Raw genomic sequence first — 20780 nt, forward strand, 5'->3', positions numbered from 1 at the left:
TTCTGACTGAATTAAAAAGGAGAGAGAGCGGAGCAGTGTAGCGCTTAAACAAAGATCTTATGTTGCTGTTAAGACTGCATTATGCCTCATTTATGCCAGTACATATGCATTACTGTGCACATGGAAAGAAATACTGTACTGTAGACCAAAAATGGCTTAAAAATAATGAAATAAAATGTTTTAACATTAAAAAAATTACTATAAACAGCAGAATAAATGAAAAGTCAATATTTGGTGTGGGACAATCCTTTGCTTTAAAAAAAAAGGGAGTCTCAGGTCCAGTGAGTGCAGTTTGGATTTAGCAGTGCGTGGTATTTTTAATTATAAATGTTCGAGTAGAATGCACTCTCCCTCCATTCACACTGGCAACAGTTAATGAAATTGTTTTCTATGTGAATGAGGTTTGTAGTGTGTTTAGATGCCAACTAGATGCTGCAAGTGTATGTGGGTTTTAAGGAGTATGATGGCTGACACCCTGGCAGTCATTGAAGCTTGTGAAATGTTGGCAAACACTAAATCTCCTCGTTCTCCTTCTCTGTTTATCTCTTTGTCTCCTCCAGGAGTTTGCAGGTGAGGACACAACAGATTTGTTCCTCGAGGAGCGTGAGGCATCTCTGCGCCAGGCCCAGGAGGAGAAGCACAAGCTGCAGATGTCCGTCCCTGGAATCCTCAACCCTCATGAGATCCCTGAGGAGATGTGCGACTGAACACACACACACACACGCGCGCACGCACACAGCATGCATGTATGTGTATATACATGCATCATGCTGGCATTTAAACACATCGCTAAAGACAGCAGTATCTGGTTTTGGGGCCACTGGGGGTGGGGTGGGGGGTGTTGTAAGGTGTGTGTGGAGTGTATGTAGGTGTGAGGGTTGAGTGTGTGTACATGTGAGGGTTGAGTGTGTAAGCGCACGTGAGGGTTGAGCGTGTAAGCGCACGTGAGGGTTGAGTGTGTAAGCGCACGTGAGGGTTGAGTGTGTAAGCGCACGTGAGGGTTGCGTGTGTAAGCGCACGTGAGGGTTGCGTGTGTAAGCGCATGTGAGGTTTGAGTGTGTGTGCACGTGAGGGTTGAGTGTGTGTGTGCACACGAGGGTTGAGTGTGTGTGCGTACATGAGGGTTGAGTGTGTGTGTGCACGTGATGGTTGAGTGTGTGTGCGCACGTGAGGGTTGAGTATGTGTGTGTGCACGTGAGGGTGTGTGTGTGCACGTGAGGGGGGGGTGTGTGCACGTGAGGGTTGTGTGTGTGTGTGCGCGCACGTGAGGGTTGAGTGTGTGTGTGTCTGTGAGGGTTAAGTGTGTGTGCATCTGTGAGGGTTGAGTGTGCGCGCACATGTGAGGGTTGAGTGTGTGCGTGCATCTGTGAGGGTTGAGTGTGCACACATGTTAGGGTTGAGTGTGCGCTCGTACCTGTGAGGGTTGAGTGTGTGCGTTCGCACCTGTGAGGGTTGAGTGTGTGCGTTCGCACCTGTGAGGGTTGAGTGTGTGCACTCGCATCTGTGAGGGTTGAGTGTATGTGCTCGCACCTGTGAGGGTTGAGTGTGCGCTCGTACCTGTGAGGGTTGAGTGTGCGCTCGTATCTGTGAGGGTTGAGTGTGTGCACTCGCACCTGTGAGGGTTTAGTGTGTGCGTTCGCACCTGTGAGGGTTGAGTGTGCGCTCGTACCTGTGAGGGTTGAGTGTGCGCTCGTACCTGTGAGGGTTGAGTGTGCGCTCGTACCTGTGAGGGTTGAGTGTGCGCTCGTACCTGTGAGGGTTGAGTGTGTGCGCTCGCACCTGTGAGGGTTGAGTGTGTGCGCTCGCACCTGTGAGGGTTGAGTGTGTGCGCTCGCACCTGTGAGGGTTGAGTGTGCGCTCGTACCTGTGAGGGTTGAGTGTGTGTATTCGCACCTGTGAGGGTTGAGTGTGTGCACTTGCACCTGTGAGGGTTGAGTGTGCGCTCGTACCTGTGAGGGTTGAGTGTGTACTCGCACCTGTGAGGGTTGAGTGTGTGTACTCGCACCTGTGAGGGTTTAGTGTGTGCGTTCGCACCTGTGAGGGTTGAGTGTGTGCGTTCGCACCTGTGAGGGTTGAGTGTGTGCGCTTGCACATGTGAGGGTTGAGTGTGCACTCGTACCTGTGCGGGTTGAGTGTGTGCGCTCGCACCTGTGAGGGTTGAGTGTGCACTCGTACCTGTGCGGGTTGAGTGTGTGCGCTCGCACCTGTGAGGGTTGAGTGTGCGCTCGTACCTGTGAGGGTTGAGTGTGTGCGTTCGCACCTGTGAGGGTTGAGTGTGCACTCGTACCTGTGAGGGTTGAGTGTGCACTCGTACCTGTGAGGGTTGAGTGTGCACTCGTACCTGTGCGGGTTGAGTGTGTGCGTTCGCACCTGTGAGGGTTGAGTGTGCACTCGTACCTGTGAGGGTTGAGTGTGCACTCGTACCTGTGAGGGTTGAGTGTGCACTCGTACCTGTGCGGGTTGAGTGTGTGCGCTCGCACCTGTGAGGGTTGAGTGTGCACTCGTACCTGTGCGGGTTGAGTGTGTGCGCTCGCACCTGTGAGGGTTGAGTGTGCGCTCGTACCTGTGAGGGTTGAGTGTGTGCGTTCGCACCTGTGAGGGTTGAGTGTGCACTCGTACCTGTGAGGGTTGAGTGTGCACTCGTACCTGTGAGGGTTGAGTGTGCACTCGTACCTGTGAGGGTTGAGTGTGCACTCGTACCTGTGAGGGTTGAGTGTGTGCGCTCGCACCTGTGAGGGTTGAGTGTGCGCTCGTACCTGTGAGGGTTGAGTGTGTGCGTTCGCACCTGTGAGGGTTGAGTGTGTGCACTCGCACCTGTGAGGGTTGAGTGTGCACTCGTACCTGTGAGGGTTGAGTGTGTGTGCTCGCACCTGTGAGGGTTGAGTGTGTGCGCTTGCACCTGTGAGGGTTGAGTGTGTGCGCTCGTACCTGTGAGGGTTGAGTGTGTGCACTCGTACCTGTGAGGGTTGAGTGTGTGTGCTCGTACCTGTGAGGGTTGAGTGTGTGCGCTCGCACCTGTGAGGGTTGAGTGTGTGCGCTCGTACCTGTGAGGGTTGAGTGTGCACTCGTACCTGTGAGGGTTGAGTGTGTGCGCTTGCACCTGTGAGGGTTGAGTGTGTGCACTCGTACCTGTGAGGGTTGAGTGTGTGTGCTCGTACCTGTGAGGGTTGAGTGTGTGCGCTCGCACCTGTGAGGGTTGAGTGTGTGCGCTCGTACCTGTGAGGGTTGAGTGTGCACTCGTACCTGTGAGGGTTGAGTGTGTGCGCTCGCACCTGTGAGGGTTGAGTGTGTGCGCTCGCACCTGTGAGGGTTGAGTGTGTGCACTCGCACCTGTGAGGGTTGAGTGTGCACTCGTACCTGTGAGGGTTGAGTGTGTGTGCTCGCACCTGTGAGGGTTGAGTGTGTGCGCTCGCACCTGTGAGGGTTGAGTGTGTGCGCTCGTACCTGTGAGGGTTGAGTGTGTGCGCTCCTTCCCTATGGAGTTTATATCTTTACTTGGCTGTCTTTTGACCAAATCAATGCCAATCTGTAAAGTGATCGTCACCCAGTGGCTCTTTTTGCATAACCTGCGTTTTATATGGACTGTGTGTGTGTGTGTGTGTGTGTGTGTGTGTGTGTGTGTGTGTGTGTGTGTGTGTAATACCTCTACATAAGTAACTCGAGTTTGTTTGGTCAGGCAAACTCAACGCTGCATGGAGTTTTTTCACAAAGCTACACGTTTTAACTTGTTCTCCCACTTTCTCTCCCTCTCTTCCTCCTCTGCTTACACGTCATGTATTAGTTTATATATAAAATTGGGAGTGCAGGTTTTGTTTTTGTCTTGCAGTAAGCCACTTGCTAACGCTGTGATGAGGAATTTCAGATTTTGGCTGCTTAGGAGATTAATTCTTTGCTTCACGTATTAGATCAACTACACAGGTTTTATAGAGCTAAATGAAAATATGACAAAACAAAGGGTATGGGGGAGTGTTTTGGTTTTGTACAGTTCAAAAGTGGTTTTCTTTTAGTCGAACAAAAAGCATTCATTATTATCCCTTCAAAATAATATTTAATTACAAACTGAATCTTACAGCTTGGTTGCTTGACTGTAGCAGATGATTACATTTATTGGGTTGCAAGTTTAAAAATCAGATCAAATTTTCTTCTTAAATCTGGTTGGCGATTAGTGATCACGTCCTTTAACGTGAACCTGCTGTCCAAATCGGACTAAATGGTTACTGAAGGAGTCCAAAATCAGATCGAATCACCTGTCTAGACTTACCGGAAGATTCCTCATCACTCTGTGTGTGTGTTTAAGTGAAAAAAGGAACAAGCTGTGAGGTTCTGCGCTGCTCGCAGCCTGCAGAAGAATGTTGAAATTCATGAATGAATCCGAAACGAACCAATGAAGGCCTGGTGGACGCTGCTCTGTCTCGGTGGCTCTGGCTTCCTGTTAGACCTGGTTAGCATTCTCGCTGTCCAGTGGCTTTATAATAGAATGAACGCATCGTCATTAACGAATAGCAGCTTTATTACCATGGGAACACTTGGCTGTTTCTTCCTGTTAGTGTTTTTGACTGTGCGTGCGCGCGCGAGTGTGATTTGTGTGTGCGCAGTCGTGTGTGGATGTGCTGTCGCTTAGCCGACATCAGGTTTTTTTGTTTTCCTCAATGAGGATGGTGGCTCCTTTTGTGAGCTTTCATTAAATCGAAGTTTTAAAAAAAAACGAAAGTGGTTGAAATATTTATGGGTTTATTGTAGGCTGCGTCTTTATACCTGCTCTCATGTTAACTCATTCAGAGACAGTTATGGAGGGTTTTTTTCTTTCCTGTTTTGTACTAATTTACTTTGTTTACCATGCTGTAGTGCTTTAAGTCACTACGTAGAGCAAATAAAGAAATAAAAAAGTTTACATTTCTTTTTATTTCTTCATTTTCCATTTTCACTATTATTTTTAAACTTCAGTATAAATAAAAATGCTGACCTTCTGAGGAGGAAAATAATGTTTCTGATTCAGTCAATAGTGCCGACATCCCCTTCTTTCAGTGTTACGTTTGATGTGAAACTTTTTTTTTTTCCTCAGTTGATTAAAGTCAAAATAATTTTTATAACCATGTTCTCTGGGCTTGCTTTTGTTCCTGATGGTGCTGGCTTGTGGTCATGGGACAGTGTTGGGAGGGTTGAAATGTAGTCAGATGCTTTTAACGTGGGAGCGGTTATCTTAAACTCTAATCAGTCAATTAATTAAAGCAAGCAGTCTACAGAAACACTGAATGAAACAGGGTTGCCAGGTCTCAGCAAAATTTCCACCCCAGCTAAAAGACCTGATTTGGAACACACACACACACACACACACACACAAATCTCAGCCTTTGTTGTAGGAAACAGGTTCACTATGGTGCGTGCGCATTTTGGATTTGCAGTGTCCTCATATCCACTTGGTAATCCCCATCTCTCTTCCAGTCTTTGCAATAGATCTTAGAAATGATTTTGTATTTCATATGCACTTGGCCTGCTCTTATGTGTTTACTTTTTTTTGCCTTAGCATATGATTATGGAAATTGATTAGATTTAATTACAATTAACATAATCTTGACCAAAACTAGCCCAATTTGGTATTTAAAAAAACACGGCCCTGGTTAATCCAACATGGAGTTACTCCAGACTGTGTAATACTGAAAGAAAATAAATGTACCATATGGACCCTTTACATTTAAGCTCACTGCTTCAGTTATAGGGTTTTTTTTTTTTACTGTATTTATGAATGTGCTGAGGATTTGCTAATGTCAGTTGTCATGTTAAGGAGCATTACATGATATCTGATTAGCTAAATGGTGGTCTTCATCCACTAGTCAGCTTTTTATGTTCTACATTACTTTTCCTTCCAAAATATATTCTGAACTGAAGCTTGTGAGACTCTCTTGTAAGTAGAGAAAACTTTGTTTAATCACAAGGAAAAACACTGAACAGCCTCCAGATGGAGACCTGCTTGACTCAAATCCAGCCCTTCATGGTCACTGCTGCTGTCAGAATGGCTGCAGGTTCATGTTGTAGGTCAGTGAGCTCGGTGGTAACCAGAAGTTTCTTTTGTAATACCAAAGCACTGTTTGTATGTAATGACCTGATAGACCTGCTTATGAAACCTAAATGAGATGTGTAAAGAAAGTCCAGACTGGAGACTAGACTGTGTTAAAGGATGAAGTTCACCAAATTACTTACATGTGATTTTAATGTTCTTGAATTTGACTGGAATACAAGTCCCTGTTCACACCTGGGAGTAATTTAGCATTGCTAGTCCATCTACTGGCATTTATTTTTGTAAGGTGAAAATGGGGAACCCTGAGGAAACTCATATGGACACAGAGGAAACCGACAGAAACTCCACACAGACGGTAACCTGAGCTCAGAATCGAACCAGGGACTCTGGACCTGTGAGGTAGCACCACCACCATACCACCCAATAATAATAAGAAGAAACCTTTATTTATTTGGTCACATGCACACTTCAAGCACAGTGAAATTCATCCTTTGCATTTAACCCATCTGAAGCAGTGAACACACACACACACACACACCCAGAGCAGTGGGCAGCCACACCAGAGCGCCCGGGGAGCAGTCAGGGGTTTGGTACCTCGCTCAAGGGCACCTCAGCCCAAGGCCGCCTCACGTCAACCTAACTGCACGTCTTTGGACTGTGGGGGAAACCGGAGCACCCGGAGGAAACCCACACGGACACGGGGAGAACATGCAAACTCTACACAGAAAGGCCCTCGTTGGCCCCGGGGCTCGAACCCGGACCTTCTTGCTGTGAGGCGACAGTGATAACCACTACACCACCGTGCCACCCAAAAGCTTTCTACATTCCTGCTTTCAGAACTACCTCAAGGATTTGTTTTTTTCCTCAATGATCCGTTACTACGCCCATTGAGTAAAACACCATTTAGGAACGGCATGTGATAAAGAAAAGTGTATTCCTCATTTTGTATTTGTAAATATTTCATACTAATGCAGTCCAAGCACACTTGGTGCTGCTGATTTATGAACTTCAGTCTTTTATGGCCTTGCAGGTGCATCTGAGAAGCCACACACCTGCTCACTCTTATCACTGCTGTTCTGAGTATCCGTTTCTGTTGAGGTAACATGATCACTGATGACTTTGTGCTGCTGGATTATCCACGTTATAAATAAAAATGACTTGAACATGAGTGCGCAGGTGTTTTCTGTTTTAGGAAGTTCACCATAAATGACTAGAAGCTTTCTAGAATTGTTCAGATCTGTCACATACACCATGATACAGAGTACGGCATGCAGTGAAATGCTTATTGCAATGCTCTGCAATTATATATATATATATATAAAACGTTTATTTATTTAATTATTTGTAGTTTGTTGTAAATATCTACCACATTACAATATCAGTAAACATTTTATACAGTTTTGGTTCGCGGAATGAAGTGCGACCTTTGACCTGGATTTTCATGTGGTTACAAGGTCAATTTCCTGTTGGCATTTATTGGTAAACTACAAAACTGGGGGCGTCGTGGCTCAGGTGGATAAGGCGCCATACCATAAATCCGAGGACCTGGGTTCGATTCCGGCCTGAGGTCATTTCCCGATCCCTCCCTGTCTCTCTCCTGCTCATTTCCTGTCTCTACACTGTCTTATTCAATAATAAAGGTGAAAAAAGCCCCCCCCCAAAATTACAAAACTAGAAATTAATACAAACAACAATGAATGATTGATTAACAAAATGTGATCTATGAAAATATTTAAAGTGGAACAAAAAGATTTTCTGATGCAGGTTAAACATCAGTTCATTTGTTTACAAACATTAGAATTACTTCCTCATTTACATAAGCACTGACATCAATATATTTATATAAAATACATTTTGGACTAAATATGTCTACGTAAAACAAATTTTAAATAAAAACTCTTTTGTTAATACCACATACCGATTATTTTTTTTGTAAATAATCATCTGGGTGTCAATAACCGTGGACAAAGGTGTCAATAATTGTGGAATAGCGTCACATGATCTGATATGCCAAGTAATCGGGAATCAACTCCATTTTTTCCCCCAGTGGAAGTTTGAGTAATTATTCATGCACAATTTATGTATTGAAAGTCTTTTCTATGTTTGTAATGGCCAAAAGATTAAGGTCTCTAATTGTAGCTGCCACTCTGGCATTTTTCACAAATTGCTCCTGTCATTTTGCTGGGTTGTTTACATTCTAAGCGGAAATGATTTTGTTGGACATTTTGTATGAAGCTTTAATTTATCAAATTTGCAAAAAATAAAAATGCTCTGTTTCTCAAAATCCAGTGAATGTGGCTAGAATAAAACAGTTATTCCACTCAATCTCGTCATACATGGCTTATAGCCGACTCGGTGCTACGTGCCTCATCACCTATCAGCTCATGTATGACTCGATTTTGTAGAATAACTGTTATGTAACCCTATGATATTATATATTATAAAATATATACACTATAGAGAGAGAGTACATGTACAAGTATATATTGCACTGTAACAAAGTGAAGACATACAATTGCAATAGAGATGTACTGTATATATTGCACTTTGGTTAGATGAAATTGCATGAAGATCTCTTATTGGTGTAAGAGATGAGGGTGAAGTGGTGACCAGACCTCGTTGTTGTCCATTATTGTACTGATTGAGCCCTAATTACTTGTTACCCTAAGAGTTTTTGGAAAAAATTTTAAACTTGAATTTCCAGAATAGAAATGATTTATTGATTTGCAGGGGCGGCACGGTGGTGTAGTGGTTAGCGCTGTCGCCTCACAGCAAGAAGGTTCGGGTTCGAGCCCCGTGGCCGGCGAGGGCCTTTCTGTGTGGAGTTTGCATGTTCTCCCCGTGTCCGCGTGGGTTTCCTCCGGGTGCTCCGGTTTCCCCCACAGTCCAAAGACATGCAGGTTAGGTTAACTGGTGACTCTAAATTGAGCGTAGGTGTGAATGTGAGTGTGAATGGTTGTCTGTGTCTATGTGTCAGCCCTGTGATGACCTGGCGACTTGTCCAGGGTGAACCCCGCCTTTCACCCGTAGTCAGCTGGGATAGGCTCCAGCTCGCCTGCGACCCTGTAGAACAGGATAAAGCAGCTACAGATAATGAGATGAGATGAATAAGAATACAAAATATAAGCATGCTAAAAAATAAGGTTTTAACCTGCTAGTATAGAATCATTGTGTTTATATAAACAATGTAATACGAGGGTACCTCAAAAAGTTCTTGGCCTCACCTGGAAAAAAGGGGCATAACTCCCATTTTGGGGCATATCTGTGTACTATCAGGCGTTATATTTCAAAATCTAAGATGTGCTGTGGTTCTGTGCAGACGTTAAAGTTTCTCAGTTTCGGGAAGTGTGAGCAAGTGAGCAGTGACTTGTCCTCTTCACCCTGGATCTTAGTCTGTAGAGATGGCCTGCACTACTTTTGATCATATCTCATTTTCATTAAGCTTGTGTTGAAATGCATTCCTCTTGACCCACTTTCACTCAGATGCGATACACAGATACCAGTTTAGTTTCACATTTCCACTATGTACAGGCCTGAAAATGTATGCACAGAAAATCTAGGCTTAGCAATGGACATGGCACTGTTCTGGACTGTCCTTTATGATTTTATAGCAATACAATTACAGAATGTATCTTTAAAATACTCATGCAGTATATGCAACACACTTGGGAACATCTCATCTCATTATCTGTAGCCGCTTTATCCTGTTCTACAGGGTCGCAGGCGAGCTGGATCCTATCCCAGCTGACTACGGGCGAAAGGCGGGGTTCACCCTGGACAAGTCGCCAGGTCATCACAGGGCTGACACATAGACACAGACAACCATTCACACTCACATTCACACCTACGCTCAATTTAGAGTCACCAGTTAACCTAACCTGCATGTCTTTGGACTGTGGGGGAAACCGGAGCACCCGGAGGAAACCCACGTGGACATGGGGAGAACATGCAAACTCCACACAGAAAGGCCCTCGCCGGCCACGGGGCTCGAACCCAGGACCTTCTTGCTGTGAGGCGACAGCGCTAACCACTACACCACCGTGCTGCCCCACTTGGGAACATGTTGTAGAAAATTAATCAGGTATGGGATGATGTGATGCAGTCCAAAATAAAACTGAGTTACTCCAAAGTTGATTATTTATCTTTTAACAACAAAATGTTTTGTTTTTCTTATACCACTCCAGTGATTGCAAATTGTAACGATTACAAATGTATACTTCTTATCCATTTATAGTTGCATTTAATGCTGTGAAATATCCTCAGATCACATGAATTGTCCATGAATTCCTGTTGTCAGTTACATTATATCAGCTATTTAACAGTTATTCCACAAAATCGAGTCGTACATGAGCTGATAGCTGATGAGGCACGTAGCACAGAGTTGGCTATAAGCCATGTATGACAAGATTGAGTGGAATAACTGTTTTATTCTATCCGCATTCACTGGATTTTGAGAAACAGAGCATTTTTAGTTTTTTGCAGATTTGATAAATAAAAACTTTATTTAAAAGTTTTAAATAAAATAAATAAATAAATTTTAAATAAATAAAAAACTTTATTTAAAAACTTTATTTGTCTATATACAACAAAATTATTTCTGCTTAGGTGGACTTCTTAAGAACCTATCAATGGGGGCGCAAGCGAGCAGGCCATGGAGTGAGCCGCGTTTTGGGAAGCTCTGCTGAATTTTGTTTTAAAAGTATGCTTCTAATGTGTAATACTGTCTAGAAAGGTCCAAAATAGATACCTCAAGTCACACACTTCTAGGGGGAGCTTTATCTGGTACATATTTTGTCAGTGGTGAAAATCCTGTGACAATTTACCTACACAGGAAGAAATACTGCTAACAGCAAACAAGCAAGCATGGCCAGTGCTGAAACTGAACTTCTCGCCTCGCTAAAGGAAGACATCTCCGCATTACTCAGGTCAGAACTGAAAGATGCCCTAGCTGGTGAATTCAACACCGTGAAAAGTGAAATGCAGGTTGTCAAAAACGAAGTCGTCAACAGCATTTCACTGCTTCACTCTGACTTCAACTCGGTGAAAACTAAGGTGACAGACATGGACCACAGTCTGACCACATGTTCAGATGATGTAGTGAGTCTTCAAACTGCAGTCAGTAAACTTCAAACAGAGATGTCATTTACAAAAGTGTAAATGTTGTAAATCTAACATGGAAGGGAGAATGAGGAGGTCAAACATCCGAATACTGAATGTACCAGAGGAGGCTGGTTCGGGCTCACCCATCTTTTGTTACAAAACTACTTGGGGATGTGTTCGACATGGACAAAGATATAATGGTTGATAAATCGCACCGAACTCCCCAACTGGAGAAAGACTAACCCTGTGCCATTATCGCTAAGCTACATTATCACCAAGACTGCGTGGATATACTACGTCGAGCGAGGCAAGCAGGTGACGGTCTGAAATACAGAGGACGGTCCATCTCCATCTTTCCAGATTATCTCCGCACCGTGGCACACGCAAGATCTGCATTTAACGAAGTTAAACAACTACTGAAAGGCTGAGCAGATATTCGATATGGAGTCATACACCCTGCTAAGTTTTGCATTACCTACAACGGGACGAAGAGGAACTTTCTGGATCTGAAACAAGCAATGTCCTATGTCAAATCGAACATCATCGATGGAGAGAGACTCACTTCTAATGATGACTGACAATCTGCCATAGGCTAGCGTTAATTCCTCTCATCCTTGTATATGAATGTTTTGGTGAGTGGAAGAAGCTACTAAGAATAATCATTACAAGCAGGTAATTCTGCCCTTATTTTCTGTGTGTTTTTTTTTTTTGAATATATGTTGGCTACAATCAAGATGATATTGGCACCTGAATGGACAATGTTGTATGTAAGTTTAGTGACATGAAGAAGCGCTTTTTCATTTTTCTTTTTTCTTTTTTTTGTTCAAAACTTTTAGCAGAGCACTCTGTTCGAACTTGAGTTTCCCATTACAAGCACGAATGTGTGGATTCCATTGCAAGGGGTTTAGGGTTCACCTTGTTCTGTTAACAGGTGACAGGCTTGAGATGTAATTGCGCCAGACATTTCTCTTAGAGTTTTGCTTTGTTTTTGGGAGGGTGTGTTTTTGCTTTGCTTCTTAAAGTATGGGTCCATGAATGATTTTGCACAAAATGCAAAATGGTTAATACACAGTTGACAGGAGATCCAGGATGCCTAGTAAATTTTGTGAGTTGGAACGTTAAATCTTTAAATCACCCTATTAAATGCAAAAAAGTACTGTCACGTCTCAACCAATTTAATGCAGGAATAGCTTTTCTTCAAGAAACACATTTGCATACATCTGACCATTCTGTATACTGTTCCTACTTATTCAGGTAATATTGGGCATACCTAACAACCTGTGCCCCCCCCCATCTGTCCCTCTGAGTTACATGTCGGTCCTGGGATCGAGATGCTGAACTTCTTCTGCTCCTCGGACCTGCCAGGACCTATTGGTGCCCTGTGTCTGGTTGGAGTCTCATCACATCGCTCCTGTGGAGGACGGCCCCATGTGGACAGTTGAAAGTCACACCTGGAGGACGCTCTGGACTCTTACAGTAATGCTTTTATGGCTGAGGACTACAGTTGACTTGCTAACTTTAGGACTGCAGTTGTCATGAACAGTTTTGCACTCGAGTTTCCATCAATGAAGAGTTTATAACATCAACGAAACAGACTTCATGTTAAAACTGTTAATGTTATAGTCATGCTGTCTGTTGTTGCCCAAATGAGGATGGGTTCCCTTTTGAGTCTGGTTCCTCTTGAGGTTTCTTCCTCATGTCGTCTGAGGGAGTTTTTCCTTGCCACCGTCGCCACAGGCTTCATCATTGGGGACAGATTAGGGATAAAATTAGCTCATGTTTTAAGTTGTTCAAATTCTGTGAAGCTGCTTTGCGACAATGTTTATTGTTAAAAGCGCTGTACAAATAAACTTGACTTGACATTCTAGATTGAGAGGAGGATGGATAGGCCAATTATATCACTCCAATTTTCAGAGTAAATCAAGGGGGTACAGCCATCTTAATTCATAAGAATGTTCCATTTACAATGTCAAAGGTAGAAGCAGATCAATCCGGCAGATATAGTTACAGTCAGGTTGTTTGAAACTCCAGTTATTCTAGCTAATATATATGCTTTCAACCTTAACAGGCAAGCATAAATGATGAAAATGGTAGAACAATCAAATCCAAAAGATGTCCTCAGGTGATGGCAGCAGTATGGGGAAAAGCTTTTCTCGAGACCTCCAAATGAAAGTGAGCCTGATAAAATACAGTATGACTACCAAGAACCACTTCCTATAATGAGTGAGTTTGATAGACCACTGAAGTTACTGAAGAACAACAAATCTCCTGATATGGATGGTATTCCAGCTGAACTGATCAAGGAGAGTGATGAAACTGCAAAACAAGTTCTTTTCTGTTTAATCTGTAAAATATGGAAACTTTGTGAGTGGCCTAAGGACTGGAAAATACAAGAGTTTGTAACACTCTTCAAGTGTGGAAATAGCAAGGAATGTCCAAATTACAGAACGATATCACTTATCAGCCATACTAGTAAAATTCTTTTGATGATTTTGTTAACGAGAATGATGAACAAAATTGAAGAAGAGCTGTCCAATGAGCACGCTGCATACAGAAAAGGCAGAGGAACAGTAGATATGTTGGTCATTTTACAAATACTTATTGAGAAAGTGCTAACTACTGAAGAGACAGCTTTCATAATTTTTATTGACAATAGTAAACTGTTTGACTCCATAAGCCATGTACAACTCTTTAACATCATGATTGACATGGGATTCCCTAAACATCTAGTCACTTTACTGCAAAGTTTATGTGACGGTCAAACAGCTGTTATACGTTGGAAAGGAAACCACACGGAACCTTTTCCCATCCTGAAAGGTGTCCATCAAGGCTGTATCTGTTCACCTCCCCTTTTCAATCTTTACACAGAACCGATCATGAGAGAAGCAGGCATATCTGATGAAGGAGTGAATATAGGCAGTAGAAAAATATCAAATCTCAGATATGCAGATGAGACAGCCATTCTCACACAAAACAAAGCTCACCCAGGAGATATTTTAAACAAAGTCAATGATGCTGGAACCAAGAGACTTCTCAAATTAAATGTGAAGAAAATAAAGTACATGTCGCTACAACCATCAAACAAAATCATAGAAATATCTGGTGAAGAAATCACAAAAGTGACACAGTTGAAGTATCTGGGCTCCATAATAAGATCTGACGGCAGCTGTAGTACAAACATCAACACAAGAATAGCTATGGCACAGAAACAAATGCTTGAATTAACACCTATATGGAAAGACCGAGGCATTACGAATAGCAGTTAAAATCAAATTACTTAGAGCTCTGGTATGGACGGTGATCACCTATGGCTGTGAAGGGTGGACTCTGAACTCTGCTCCTCCTACTCAAGCGAGTAGGACGCTTCTTTGCTTTGCTCCTGCTTTCTTGATCTTTATTTCTATACTTTACTTTCTCATTTAATTTCCACTATTTTTTTTCTCATTTTATTTTTCATCTTTATAAGCTTTTAATTTAATTTTAATTTAATTTCCACTATTTTTTTTTTATCTTTATAAGATAAGTTAGTTTTTAAAACAAAATGCCAGGGAGCAAAAAATCCTGCAGAAAATGCATGGAACTAGAACAGAGGATTTCTATTCTGGAATCAAAGATTGATGCTCTGCCAAAGACGGACGAATTAAAAGCGATATCTCAGGAAAGGAGTACAGAAACAGTGGCTGAGAATGCAGAGATTGCACTCCGACAGACCGAGGGCATTGCAGATCAAGTGGAAGAATTCATCAATCAAGCTGGGCAAAATGTGAGTACAGAAAACTGGCAAATGATGGGTGGTAAGCCCAAAAATAAAAACAGAAGAGTAATTACTTCAACACCAGCTCGTTCTACAAATTACAATAGGATCTACAATCCTATGGAAAATCCACAGCCCATAAGGCTTCAGAACAAATTTGAATGCCTCAGGGATGTGGAAGAGGATTTTTCAAGCGGACAAACACATAGTAAAAAGAGATCGCACCAAGATCGAAGAGCTGTGGGAAGAGGCAAAAAGCAGCTCATAACACCACCTGATCCCACAACCCTTGTTCTTGGTGATTCCACTGTAAGACAATTAAAAGGTTATGGGATGATTATTTGTTGCCTTCCAAATGCATCCATCTCTGACACCAAAGACAGCATTTTGAAACTCATGTCCGAGCATAAAACTATTAAACGTATTGTTGTGCATGTGGGAGCAAATGATGTTTTCAGAGAACAGCTGTTTGTCCAAGATTATTTCAGAAAACTTTTTTCTGAGCTCTATAAGACTGGAATTCAATCTTTTATCAGTGGCCCACTCCCAGTGAGAGGAAGTTTTGCTTTTTCTCGACTCTTCAGTCTTAACACCTGGCTTGGAAAAACTTGTTTTTCATTTGGTATGAACTTCATAGACAATTTTAACCTTTTCTGGAATCGCAGAGAATTTTACAAGCCAAATAGCACTGAACTCAGCTGGATTGAAGCCAAAGTCTTAGTAGACCATTACAGACTTGCAATCTTTTCTCAGCCAGCACCGAGGAAAACAGTTGATAAGATGTCGCAGACTGACATAGTTACAAAGCCTAAACAATCATCTTTGCAAGTCGTCATCAAGGACACACAGACATCTGACCTGCAAGGCTCCCAACATTCAAAGACAGAGGACTCCACTTCCCCTCGGATGGATTTCCCAAATAGCATGAAAAAATTGCTCCCAATGGCTACACTCTCTTTTTCCAGCCCAAATCTATCGCGACAAGCAGTTTACCCAGTTCATCAAAATTGTGTTCGCCCAGGACTTTCAGCTGGCTACAAATCTTTTTCACCATCCAAAAGATACATGTCATCTCCAATCCTTTCACCCTCAAACCAAATGGAACATTTAGAAAGTCTTGTTTGATGTACTCTGGGTCCCTGCAAATGGGTGTAGTGTTGAAAACCAGCTGGGACCCAATGTGTCTATGCCATTCTCTATTCCTGTGTTGATAAGAAACAGAAAACGTAGAGCACATTTAACCCTGGGGGTGAACCAATCTAATCTCCTTCCTGTTTTAAAACAGCATCAGAGTGCACAAGCAGATATTACCTCTAGACTTTCTGTAAAGCTAGCTCTTCTGAACGTTAGATCACTTTTAAACAAGTCATTTTTAATTAATGATCTTATTTGCAAACACAATCTTGATTTTTTGCTTCTAACGGAAACCTGGCTGGATCAAGCAAATAGTGCTACCACCCTTATTGAAGCAGCTCCCCCAAATTTTAATTTTTTGAATGTTACCCGACAGGGGAAAGGTGGAGGGATCGCAAATATATTCAAAGTCTCTTTTCAATGTAAACAATCCTCACTTGGTGATTTTATATCCTTTGAACACTTATGTGCACTTGTTACATGCTCTCCTAACATATTATTATTAACTATTTATAGGCCTCCGAGACATTCAGCCAAAGTCTTTCTTGAAGAGTTTGGTGAACTGTTATCAGTCATTTGCTTAGAGTTTGATTGTCTTATTATATCTGGGGATTTTAACTTGCATGTAGATAATCCTGAAAACACTTATGCCAGAGAACTACTTGAACTTATTGACAACTTCAACCTAGTACAACATGTACAGGGGCCGACCCACTCTTGTGGTCATACTCTTGACCTCGTCATCACAAAGGGTCTTACTGTTTCTAATACTGTTGTTGACCTGGCCTTATCTGATCATTTCTGTGTTTTCTCTGATGTTTCTATGTCTCCTCACATTCAGAACAGCTCAACGACTATAGGTAGGAGAGTCATAAAAGACAACACATGTGCTCTCTTTGAGCAAGCTCTCTCTCAGAACTCAACCAAACTGTCAGACTCTGTAGATGATTTACTGGAAATTTTTAATTTAAATATGACCCAAATTATGGATGATATTGCTCCATTCAAAATCAAAAGAGTCAATGATAAGCAGAAAGCACCATGGAAGCAGTACCTGGCTGTTAAACTGCTAAAGAGAGAATGTAGGAAGACTGAAAGAAAATGGCGCAAATCTAAACTTCACATCCATTATCAAATCCATAAAGAGATGCTTTGTAATTATAATTATGAAATTCGTAAAGCAAGACAGTCTTTCTTCTCAAACATCATCAACAGGAATATGAACAATGCCCGTGTGCTATTTTCAACAGTAGAGAAGCGAACTAATCCCCCACCACAATTAGCACCTGAACTTCTCTCAGTTAATAAATGCAATGAGTTTGCATCCTTTTTCAAAGGTAAAATTGATAAAATACGGCAGAATATTGCTCATAATATATCTCAGTTGCAAAAAATTGAAAAACTGCAATCACCAATGACACAGATAGATAACTTCAACACAATGTCAGAATTTTGTTTAATTGATTATGAGACTCTTGAAAAAACTGTACAAAATCTCAGTTCCTCAACATCTGAATTGGACATTCTGCCCACCAACTTTTTTAAGTCTGTTCTTCATCTTATAATTACAGATGTGCTTCAAATTATAAATACATCCCTGGAGACTGGTGTTGTTCCTGTGTCCCTAAAAAAAGCCGTTGTAAAGCCCCTACTTAAAAAAATAATCTGGATCCTTCAGTATTAAATAACTACAGGCCAATATCAAATCTACCATTCATCGGGAAAATCCTTGAAAAATTGTCTTCAATCAATTAACTGCCTTCTTGATATCAAACAGCTGTTTTGATAATTTTTCAGTCAGGATTTCGTGCCAATCATAGCACTGAAACAGCACTGATTAAAGTTATAAATGACATACGTCTTAATACTGATGCAGGCAAAACATCGGTCCTGGTGTTACTTGACCTCAGTGCAGCTTTTGATACTGTTGATCACAACATAGTGCTATATTGACTTGAACACTGGGTTGGGTTGACTGGTAAAGTTATCAATTGGTTAAATTCATACTTAAAAGATAGAAGCTTCTTTGTTACCCTGGGAAATTGTTCCTCAACGTCAATGTCCTTGACCTGTGGTGTCCCCCAGGGGTCGATTCTTGGACCATTACTTTTCAACCTTTATATGCTCCCACTTGGGCAAATTGTCAATAAAAATTCAATTTTGTATCACTGCTATGCAGATGACACCCAAATTTATTTTGCTCTATCACCTAATGATTATGCCCCCCTTGAATGTCTCTACCAGTGTATCGATCAAATCAATAGCTGGATGTCACAAAATTTTCTTCAGCTGAATACAGATAAAACAGAAGTAATTCTATTTGGAAAAAAAGATGAAAGACTCAGGATTACCACTATTCTTGACACAAAGGGGATTAAAACAAAAGATATGGTTAAAAATCTTGGTGTTTTCATTGACAGCGAGCTAAACTTTGACAGTCACATGAAAGCAATCACTAAAACAGCATTTTATCACCTAAAAAACATTTCCAAATTAAGAGGACTTATGTCAAAAAATGATCTGGAAAAACTAATACATGCCTTCATCTCTAGTAGGGTTGACTACTGCAATGGCCTTTTCACAGGCCTGCCAAAAAATCAAATGAAATCAAATCAAGTTTATTTGTATAGCACTTTTAACAATAAACATTGTCGCAAAGCAGCTTTACAGAATTTGAACAACTTAAAACATGAGCTAATTTTATCCCTAATCTATCCCGAATGAGCAAGCCTGTGGCGACGGTGGCAAGGAAAAACTCCCTCAGACGACATGAGGAAGAAACCTCGAGAGGAACCAGACTCAAAAGGGAACCCATCCTCATTTGGGCAACAACAGACAGCCTGACTATAATATTAACAGTTTTAACAGGTATAACCCTCAACTGTCCTCATGGGGCCGTCCTTCACAGGAGTGGGGCGATAAAACTCCGACCAGACACAGGGCACCAGGATGGATCAAGCCGGTCCGAGGGGCAGAAGAGGCCAGCATCTCAATCCCAGGATCAACATGTAACTCAGAGGGACAGATTGGGGGGGGGGGGGGGGGGGAAGAGAGAGAGAAAGAAAACACAGGTTGTTAGGTATGCCCTAAAAATGACAAGTATTAAATCTGTGTGGTAGGCTCGCAGAGACAAGAGTCTTTACATCAGGCATAACACACAACAATGGCATGTTAATATGGTAAAATATATCATGACCTGCTCTGGCTGGATGCTTGATTGGGTGATGGGAGCACACTCCTCAGCAATGATGAGATGCAGATGGGACCCTTAGGGTTGGCCAAGACAATTCAGTTACATTTCACCTGGTCTGGGACATGCGACAGAATGTCTGATGGCCGATTCCCTGCAGGCTACGATAGCCAGTCGAGGTCTCCACCATCTCCACCAAAAGATTTCCTGTTGACTCCATGTAACTCAGAGGGACAGATTTGGGGTGGGGGGGAGGGAAAGAAAGCACAGGTGGTTAGGTATGCCCAATGTCACCTGAATAAGTAGGAACAGTATACATATTGCACCGAGTACAAGCAGGGACTCCGGCAACTAACTATGACAGCATAACTAAAAAGGGAGAGCCAGAAGGTAACACAGGCATGAGGGGCCCCGGGACATAAAGCAGCAGCCACTACACCGTCAACAAACTTGAGTGAGCAAGCGAGTGGGGACTGACAGCATCCATACATCCCAGTTTACCAAAACACTCTGTCTGAGGATCCTCCAGATCTACACCTTTACCTCATAAACACCATTAACACAAGGCTTGACTAAACAGATATGTTTTCAGCCAAGACTTGAACGCTGAGACTGTGTCTGATTCCCGAACACTACTTGGAAGGCTGTTCCATAACTGTGGGGCTTTGTAAGAAAAGGCTCCGCCCCCTGATGTAGCCTTCACTATACGAGGTACCAGCAGATAGCCTGCACCTTTTGATCTAAGTAGGCGTGGCGGGTCATAGAGGAGCAGAAGTTCACTCAGGTACTGTGGTGCGAGACCATTTAGTGCTTTAAAGGTCAATAGTAGTACTTTATAAATCAATACGAAATGTGATTGGGAGCCAATGCAGTGTGGATAAGACAGGGGTGATGGGGTCATATTTTCTAGTTCTAGTAAGGACTCTTGCTGCTGCATTTTGAACTAACTGGAGCTTGTTTATGCACTTATTGGAACATCCAGACAGTAAGGCATTACAATAATCCAACCTGGAGGTAACGAAAGCATGGACTAGTTTTTCTGCATCATGCAATGACATTAAATTTCTTATCTTTGCAATATTTCTGAGATGAAAGAAAGCTATCTGGGTGATGTTATCAATGTGAGTTTCGAATGAAAGACTGGGGTCAATAATCACTCCGAGGTCTTTTACTGCTGCACGTAAAAAAGACCATCAAATGACTTCAGCTGGTTCAAAATGCAGTGGCGAGGGTTCTCACACGAACAAAAAGAACAGAGCACATTACTCCAATTCTAAGGTCCCTTCACTGGCTTCCAGTAAGCTACAGAATTGACTTTAAAGCATTGCTGCTGGTGTACAAATCTCTAAATGGTACAGGGCCCAATTACCTCTCTGATATGTTGCAGCGGCCTAACCCAATCAGATCTACCAGATCACAGCAGCAAAATTTACTATTAAAACCAGTTGTTAAAACAAAGTGTGGTGAAGCAGCTTTTAGCTACTATGCAGTACAGCTATGGAACCAACTGCCAGAGGACATCAAAAATGCTCCTGCTGTTGGCAGCTTCAAATCTAGGTTAAAGACCAAGCTGTTCTCAGATGCTT

General features: G+C 42.4%; 3 protein-coding genes across 4 annotated transcripts in view; 2 read left to right on the forward strand and 1 right to left on the reverse strand.

Moving 5' to 3' along the window:
- xpo1b (exportin 1 (CRM1 homolog, yeast) b) overlaps positions 1-1669 on the forward strand; it is an 82545-nt gene extending 80876 nt beyond the window's left edge. For both annotated transcript variants that reach the window (XM_060934811.1, XM_060934812.1), the window contains one exon: positions 561-1669. In XM_060934811.1, the coding sequence (XP_060790794.1) occupies positions 561-707 (147 nt within the window). In that variant the 3' untranslated portion in view covers positions 708-1669. The remainder of the gene's footprint in view (positions 1-560) is intronic.
- LOC132894679 (zinc finger protein 260-like) overlaps positions 1-20780 on the forward strand; it is a 414543-nt gene that overhangs the window by 64848 nt on the left and 328915 nt on the right. The gene's annotated exons all lie outside the window — the stretch shown is intronic.
- LOC132893726 (coagulation factor V-like) lies at positions 1624-4449 on the reverse strand. The gene is made up of 5 exons (XM_060932840.1): positions 4383-4449; positions 2342-3415; positions 2120-2260; positions 1950-2034; positions 1624-1864 (listed from the first exon to the last, which is right to left on the reverse strand). The coding sequence occupies exons 1-5, from the start codon at positions 4447-4449 to the stop codon at positions 1624-1626; spliced, it is 1608 nt and encodes a 535-aa protein (XP_060788823.1).

The sequence above is a fragment of the Neoarius graeffei genome, chromosome 11 (genome assembly GCF_027579695.1).
Source record: "Neoarius graeffei isolate fNeoGra1 chromosome 11, fNeoGra1.pri, whole genome shotgun sequence".
NCBI lineage: Eukaryota > Metazoa > Chordata > Actinopteri > Siluriformes > Ariidae > Neoarius > Neoarius graeffei.